At 60.4% G+C, this 8,224-nt stretch overlaps 1 protein-coding gene across 3 annotated transcripts in view; it reads left to right on the forward strand.

Moving 5' to 3' along the window:
* Positions 1-8,224, forward strand: part of BCAS4 (breast carcinoma amplified sequence 4) — a 47,996-nt gene that overhangs the window by 9,482 nt on the left and 30,290 nt on the right. The window contains exon 1 of one of the 3 annotated variants that reach the window (XM_012728313.1): positions 3,198-3,258. The exons of the other annotated variants lie outside the window; for them this stretch is intronic. Coding sequence (XP_012583767.1) covers positions 3,244-3,258 — 15 coding nt within the window. The 5' untranslated portion in view covers positions 3,198-3,243. Of the gene's footprint in view, positions 1-3,197; positions 3,259-8,224 lie in introns of those variants that run through there. 3 annotated transcript variants of the gene reach the window in all.

The following is an 8,224-nucleotide window of genomic DNA, read 5'->3' on the forward strand; positions in this document are numbered from 1 at the left end:
TCTGATGCCGGCCCGGACCCCTGCGTGGTCGCTACTTGACGGTTTAGGCTGCTCCGCCCTCCAGAACTGCTCAAAATGCATTATGCGCGCAGGGGCGCATCTGTCCATAACCGCCCAGGGGCGCATCTGTCCATAACCGCCCTGCCGCGCACCCAGCCCCGCTGGGGCCTTTCTGCAACTTCTGTACTGGAACCACCCAGACAAGTGGGAGCCACGTGGCAAGGCCGAGGCGCTTTTGAGGCTGTGAAAACGCTCAGGAATCGGTGGCGGTCACCGAACTTCGCGCGTGTCCGGAAAACCACTGCCCTGCGCACTTCCCAGGGCTGCCTCTGCCATGTGAACGACTGGCCACAGTCCCGTGCCAGAATGCCCCGCGGCGAGCTGGCCCCACGGGTACCCTGCGAGCCACAGATGTGAGCGCCACGGTTAAATGTTGTAGGGAACATGAAAAGGGAAAGGTGAGGTTAGTTTCCATCTGCAAAGTGTCGCAGTAACCTGTAATCAATATACCAGCATGTAACGAGCGTTTGCATCTTTTTCTTTGCCCTAAATTCTCAAAGTCCAGCTTTGACCACTGAAGTCATCTCAGTCTGGGCTGGCCACGCCCAGGCCACGCTTGCTTGAGGTTTCCTCAGCCCTGTGAGGCCAGTGGCTTCGGTGCGCAGAGTACCCCCCTCTCCATCCTCCTGGCTTCCTTGTGACCCACACTGAAATATAATCCCTGCGCATGGGCCAGGCCGTGGCGTTCTGGGCTGGGGCGGGGGGACGTTCTGTGGGCTTTGCAGCCGAGAACACAGGACAGGGGCATCCTGGGGTGTGTGCAGGGCATGAGCGTGCCCGCGGTTTCCCGCTTTGAGCAGCGGGCCGCGGCTTGTTCTCCCCGAGAGCAGCGCCATGCCGTGGTGCCCGGGGTTAGCCCTCTGCTTCATTTTGTCTCTGTTAGGACAGCCTTCGAGAGAAACTGCGTGTTAACTTCATTTTCTCACTCGGGGGCTCTCTAACTCCGACTCCAGCTTGGCTTGCGCTCATTTGTAAAGAGCGTAATGAAGAGTCCAGGTCCCTCCAGCTCCGCACGGCAATAAACCTCACTTCGAGCGGTTGCTGGAGTTTATTTCCCCAAAGAAGCAGAAGCCGCCACGGCAGGCTGTGGCAGCCACTACTTAGTTAACAGGCAGTGAGCTGAAGCGGTTTGCAGCCAGGTGCGTTAGCTGGACAGGGAGTGGCCCGGCTGTGGGTCCCTCCCGCTTTTGGCTTTTCATGGAGCAGTGGGCATCTCAGACCAGCCCACTGCAGTCCTCGGGTGTCCTGGGGTCGACCTCATGCCCCCTCTCCCCCCACCAGCGCCTACCATGTGCCAGGTGCAGCAGGAAGTGACACACACAGGCCCCTCAGAGCACTTCAGATAACTGGATAACACTAGCACTGCTAGACTGTGATGGGGCCGGAGTCCACGGCATGAGGTGACACGCTAGAGGGACCCTCTGGTCATGGAGGGCGTCCCAGAGACTGTCGTAGCCTGAGCTTAGAGCACGAGTGGGCGTTGACCCGACTAAGGAGGAGAAAGAGATCCCAGGGAAAACAGAAGGCGCAGAGGCCCTGGGGTGGGGAACCGGTTTGCGAGGAATGGAAGGGCCGTAGGTAGAAAGGGGAGCCGCGGGCGAGGTCCGGGGCCAGGCCTGGTCTCCCGGGGTCAAGGAGCCCCTGGAGGGACACTCTGAGGGGGGGCAGGTGTGATCGCTGTTTCTAGTGCCCTGTGTTTCTGTTCAACCAGCTTTTCGTGCTTTACTTGTTGGTACGAGCTTCCTCTTGGGGTCGGGGGAGAAGTGTCCCAGGGGCGCCTCCAGAAACTGCTTTAAGATGTCAGGGTGTCCTGGGGGGGCGCAGACCCCCCCAGACACGGAGCGCTGCTGGCCCCCACCAGAGCTCCTGCCCTTTGCTGCGTCCCCGGCGTGCCCACGCGGTGCGGCCGGCCGGCCGTGTCTGCTGTGCGGGCGGGGTGGCGGCTGGGCGGGGCCGGGTCTCTGACCTGCCTGAGTTAGCGCAGGGCTGGGTCAGCCCGGCCCTGAGCTGACCCATCCGGTCCACACAGGGGCTCAAAAGTAGCGACTTTCAACGGCAAACCGAATTCTTCCTTATCGATAAAAGTAATTTCAATTAATTAAAGAAACCGAGGCGAGTGTGGCACCTCGGTCCTGCTCCCGGCGGAGGCCCTCGGTCGGCCGCACCCCACTTCTCCCTCTGGTTCCCCCACGCGGACGCCACGCCAACTACTGTAGCTCACCCTGTGCTCGAACTTTCGATTTTCTGTAGACTTGAGGAAAACAAAGGGAAGTACTTCTGCCAATCATGTGTCTGAAAACACATTAGCCCAAGACGCTTGACTTTCAAGCGAAAGGAGGGAGAGGCTGTTTCTAGGGAGAAACAAGGACCGTGCCGTGGTGTCCAGCAGGAGCCCCGTGCCCGCCGCCCTCCCCGGCCCCAGGGGCGCGCTGACCCTGCGGCCGCCCCCTCAGCACCAAGTCGGGTGTTTGTTGGTTTCGCCCACCTTCTTTCCGTGGGGGCGGGGCTGGAGCTGGTCAGCTTAGGGACCTGTGGGTGGACCCTGGTTCTGTGTGATCTGCCCCCACGTCTCTCCGGCCAGCCTGGGAAGTGCAGCCCTGCTGAGCTCCTGCGAGAGGCCGGGTGGCCGGCGCCGCGGGGCTGAGCTGGAACAGGGGTCAGTACGGCGGAGGCCACTCGGAGGCTGTGGTGGGGACACTGCGGGTCGGGAGGAGCCGCCACTGTGCGCACAGCGGGAGGGGAAGACGGGCGCAGGAAGTGCTCCCCGCCCGGCGCGCCCTTGTGGGGTCGCTGAGGTGCACGGGGCCCCCAGGCCAGGCCTGCTGGCAGCAGCCCGGGAAGCCCAGCTCCGGTCATTCATGTATTCGTCCTTGGGCCGTTTAGTGAGCAGGTGCCACGTGCCGGGCGCTGGGAGCCCGTCCTCAGGACGCTGGGCTGGACGTGGCTGGCACACGCGGATACTTCCCGTGGGCGTCCGCCCGGGGCCAATGCCAGTGCTGAAACCCTCGCTGCCAGCCCTGCCTCTGAGGCCTGCGGTCTGTGAGGACTCCTCGCTGCTGAGAGCAGCCTGGGGCTTCGGCTTCTGATGTGCAGACAGTTGCGGGGTGAACGGCCTTGGTGGCTGGCGCCTCCTAAGCTGTCTTGGGATCTCAACTTGGTGCTAATCTAGCAGAAAATTGGCCTATGGGCTCTTTTAAGGTAAGTGGCTGTGCCAATGCCCCGGGCCCCAGCCACCGCAGCGGGAGGCGCCTACTGGCCCCCTGGCCCTGCTGCTCTGCAGGGGCCCCCCTTCCTGCTCTGGTCCCCCTAGGCTGCACACAGGTGCTCCCCCACCGCCACCCCACCGCCTTCCTTTGCCGCTTTGTGCTTTGCCATGCAGCACATCTTGGGGTGCTGTCCACCTGATGCACGGAGCATCCTGACTACCCATAGCTGCTAAACGGACTCCCCCTGAGTGGTCGCCGAGGGCCGCGCCACCCCTCTCTGGGGGCCAGCTGGGAGCGGGGAGTCTGCCGTCACGCTCGGCTGCCGGGTGTGCTCGGTGCGGACCTTACTTGGCGCTGTCTGTGTGTGGAAACACCTGCCAGTGCTCACCTGAGTAAGCGCATCTTAAATTCTGGTTGCTGTTGCCAAATTAACCTCCTCAGGAATCGGGTCAGTCGTGAGTGTCCAGCAGTCTGCCCTTTCTGGACTCTCACACCTCACAGTCAAGGGCCCCCTGGGGCCAACATGGAGGCTCCTGTTTGTCCTGTGTTAGGGCCCAGAGGAAGGGGTTCTGGTGTCCTGTATGTGGGGAGAGATTACCATCGGGGTGCAGGGCTCATCTTGGTTTGCCCCGCCCCCACCCCCACCCCCGCCCAGCCTGTCTGCAGAAGCCCTGCACTCCCGGGCTGTGGGGTGTCCTGGCTGCCCCGTCTCCCAGGATCTTTCTAGAGCCTTCCACATCTTTCATCCTTGCAGAGATGATTCTGCTTTTCCTGCCCTGCCTGCTGGCAGGAGAAAATGCACCGACATGGAATCGGAATGGACTTTCCTGCCATCTGTGGGAGCGTCTTTGTTTTTTCTCCAGTGTTAACTGATTTCCCAGTCATTTACACGACATATTTTGAGAGCGCTCACCCGCCGCCTGTGTGCACCTGCCCCCAACACGCCCGTGCCCCCTCACTGCCCCCTCCCACTCCCTCCCCCCACGCCAGCCATTAGATTCCCCTACTGAGGTGGAGGTTTTTTTTCGTGTTTTGCTAGTTTGTTTCCTTTGGCTATTTATATTCACACACAAGTGAAACCATCCTGTGACTGTCTTTCACTTTCTGACTTATTTCACTTAACATCACCTCTGCAGCCCCGGGGAGGGGGGTGGGCGGGTCCAGCCTGCTGGGCAAGTGGGAGCAGGGGCCAGCTGCACTTGGTGTCCAGGAAAGGCCCCCCACACCCCTGGAGTCAGCATGGCTGTGAGGGTGCTCGGCCTCACACAGGCACGGGGTGGGGAAATGTAAGTTGTTGCTCCCTTTTGTAAAAATGGGAGTTTGCGTATAAAAACCCCAACATCTGGCTTCTCTGCAGATGTCACAGAAGGGACAGGCCATCGCTGGCCCGTCCTGGCCGGAGCTCGCAGGGCCACTGTGTTCCGAGGAGTGTGTGTGTGCACAGCGTGGTGCTGATGTAACCCACACGCCACGCAACCTGCTTCCTGAAAGCGTCCAGCGCAGTGGCCTGGCTCAGCCTCTGGGTTGGGTGAGCATCCGCTACCATTAGCTATAGAACATTTTCACCACCCCCAAGAGAAATCTGTCCCCTGAGCTCTCCATCCCTCAAGCTCCCTGTTCGTCTATTTTCTGTTGCCTGTAGCTTTGCTCTCCTGGACATTTCATGTTTGTGCTCTGAAGACACCGTGAGGCCTGAGGTCTGAAAGCCCCATTCAGCCTGCAGACGGGTTTGTCCAACCATCATAGCGTCTCTCAGAGTGGGGGGTGGGTTTTAAACGTCTTCACGTTGGGAGCGGCCGCATAATGCCGGAACTGAGCCACCTTTCGCCTTGAACAACACTGCAGCGGCGCCTGCCTGCCTCCCTGCTGCCGTCTGTTGGAGCCAAGGAGCATCCGCTCTGTTCAGTGGGCAGGGAGTGTCCTGTGGAGTCTTCTGTTTGCCACAGTCCCCACCCCTCCTGACTGTCTCCCGCTTGGAGGCTGTCTCACTGCCCTGCGTTACCCTGACTGTGCTGCTGTGTTTCTTAGAGAAAAGCAAAACGTCTCCATAGGAAGTGGGAAGCTGGAAAGCAGCAGGAAACTCTCTGGGCTGCGACCCACTGTCCCTTGCTCTTCCCTGCCCGGCTTCTGGCCTCTGTGTGTCCTTGAGGTTGGAGGGCCCAGGAGGGCCCAGGTAACAGCCACTTCTTGTCTGGGAAAGCATCTGAGAACAACCCAGAGAAATTATTCAGTTAACCCTCTGGCTCCAACTAGAGCCAGAGAGCCAGAGAATCATTTCCCCCAATTTCAAACACGGATTCTGAGGCCCAGAGCTGGGTAAGGTCACACAGCTTAAAATTCAAGAGCTGGACAGGTTGCTGTTCTCTGGCTGGTGACCTTCCAGATGCAGACTTTTCTTCTTCCTCCTTCCCTTGCTCATTTTCCTCCCCTTTCTCCCTCCTCTCACCTTTCTCCACCACATGAATATTCATGGAGCACAGTAGTGGCTACCAATAGCTGTGCGGCAAGCTACACCAAGCTTTAGCGGCTTAAAACAAGAACCTTGGGTTGACTTGTGGTCTGCAGGCCCGGGGCTCCCATGTGAGACGGTCCCTGTCCCTGTGGCCTTGCTGGGCTTCAGCTGGACGGCTGGTCACGCCGGACGGCCGAGATGGCGTCCTCGCCTGTCCACCACTGGCGCTGTCACTGGCCTCTGCTCTCCAGGCCTCTCCTACCACCTGCCCCTCCAGCAGAATCACCTAGACGTCTTCACATGGCTGTTGTCTCCCAAGAGGGAGAGTCAGAGCTGCAGATTCTCAGGGTGGGATGGGAGGAAGGCGGGAGTGAGGCCCGCCCAGGGTACGAGGAGAGACGGAGCGACGGCTGGTTGCGGGTGTGGGATGCGCTTTGCCAGTAAAGGGACCAGCAGGTGCAAAGGTCCTGAGGTGAGGCGTGCTTGGGGACGAGCAAGCGTAGATGATGAGGTCACGCAGGGCGTGGGTGCTGAGACCAGGTGTAGGACAGTAGACTCGCCTGTGGGTGCTTCCTGAGGAGGTGGAGGGTGGAGGAGGAGCGAAAGAAAACGAAGACCCATGTAACATAGCTCATGTAAATAAAAATGACCATTTTGGAGCACCGGTTCGGTGGTTTTTAGTATATTCGGTCATGAGCACCGCCCTGGTGTCGCTCCAGCACCCACAGAGACACCCTGTGGTGGCCCGTGCAGTTTCCTCACCCGCTGGCCCTTAGGCCCTCGGGGGGACAATGAGCAATGCCCCTTTCGAGTGGACGGGCGCCCGAGAGGACGCGGGCGGCCCAGCGTGTCTCGCCGTCCTCGGGACTGGCTGCGGGGAGCAGGGAGCAGGACCTCGCTCCTGGTCGTTTGCGAGCAGCCTTCCTCCTGTGAACACACGGCATCTTGTCCACTCATCGCTGGATGGACACAGGGTCACCTCCCTTTGGGGGTGATCATGACCAGCACACACGTTTTGGGCAGAACATGTTTTCCATCTTGCGGCGATCCCGCTGGGGCTCTGTCCCTGTCGGCCTCGCAGGGCCACCAGGCTGGTGTCCAGAGCAGCTGCCCGGCTCTCGTTCCGCTGCAGGCGTGGAGCTCCAGCGGCCCCGCGTCCCGTGACAGTTGTGTGCGGTTTCGAGCCAAAGGGGCGTCCGTTCATTTCAAAAGACTCTCAGGAGGCGCGGGAGGGAGCAGCCTCCTGCACAGTCCGGCAGAAGAGGGCTGCACCCGCCCGGGGGGGCGGGGGGGAAGGGACGCACGACTGGGGGTGCATTCTGCAGGCTGAACAGAGCCTCTGCTTCCATATGGAGTGGGGCAGAAAGGGGGTGAGAAAAAGAAGAGTCGGGGTGCTCCCAGGTGTTGGAGCTGAGCAGCTGGACCAGCGAGCCTCCATTTGTTGAGCCGAAGATCCCTGGGTGGGCAGGGGCCAGCTGCTTTTGGATTGTGGCACCCCCAGCTTGGACGGGCACCCTGGAAAAGGGAGGTGTGAGAGAAGAAAGTGAACGCCACGATTCAGCTGTGTTTAAAAATACCCCTGCTCGGACGCCGCCTGAAGTGAGCTGGCCCTGGCTCCCGGGGCGGGGCTGGCGGAGGCCCGCGGGCGGGAAGGACCAGGCCCTGGCTGGTCAGAGAAGCCTGCTGCCTGTTGCCTGTGGGAGGCTTGTTCTGAGGCTGCTTGGGGGGTCGTCTGGAGAGCAAACTGTGCTGTGAATGATTTGCGGCAAGATGGGACAAGCGATCCCTGCCCCTCCCGTTTGGAAGTGCCAAGGGTTCATTCCTCCGGGGCTGGCCAGACCAGCAAATGCCTTCCCTGCCCCCTTCTGCTTCGGGCATCACCCAGGGAGCAGGGTGGGGCAGAGACCATCACTGACAGGCCGGAAACAGGGCACACATGCATTCCCTCCCCAAAAGGCACCTTGTGGTGACAAGCGTCAGCTCGAGAATCACAGATTTTAGAGTCAAATTCCAGCTTTGTTCTATTAGCTGTGTGACCTGAGGCAAGTGACTGCAGCTCTCTGGTCCTCTGTTTCCCATTTCCTACAAAGGGCGACATTTTGCTACTCACCATGGAGAATGCTTAAGAGACTCAAACGAGACACCCAGCCAGAGGGATGCGCCGCTGTGTTTATTACCTAGTGAGAAGTGCCTGAAGCGACCCCTTACTGGGCACCTGCGATGCGCCAGCGCCCTGGGCGTGCATCAGACCCTCATTGCCCCAGACGCTCATCGCCCCGTAAACTAAACGGCCCTGACAGGTGGGCGGGGCAGTTCCCTTTTGGGTGAGCCCACGGAATGCAGCCCAGAGGCAGTTGGGTCAAGGTCACAAAACCTGCAAAGGACATGGTGGGACTTGAACCCTGGTCGGGCAGGGCCCTTTCTGAGCAGGACAGGTCACGACACGCTTCTCAGAGGAGAGCTGCAGCACAGGCCCCCCCACCCCCACCCCCACACACGGTGGGGG

This window comes from Condylura cristata, unplaced genomic scaffold (genome assembly GCF_000260355.1).
Source record: "Condylura cristata isolate star-nosed mole 26May11 unplaced genomic scaffold, ConCri1.0 scaffold00022, whole genome shotgun sequence".
Taxonomy (NCBI): Eukaryota; Metazoa; Chordata; class Mammalia; order Eulipotyphla; family Talpidae; genus Condylura; species Condylura cristata.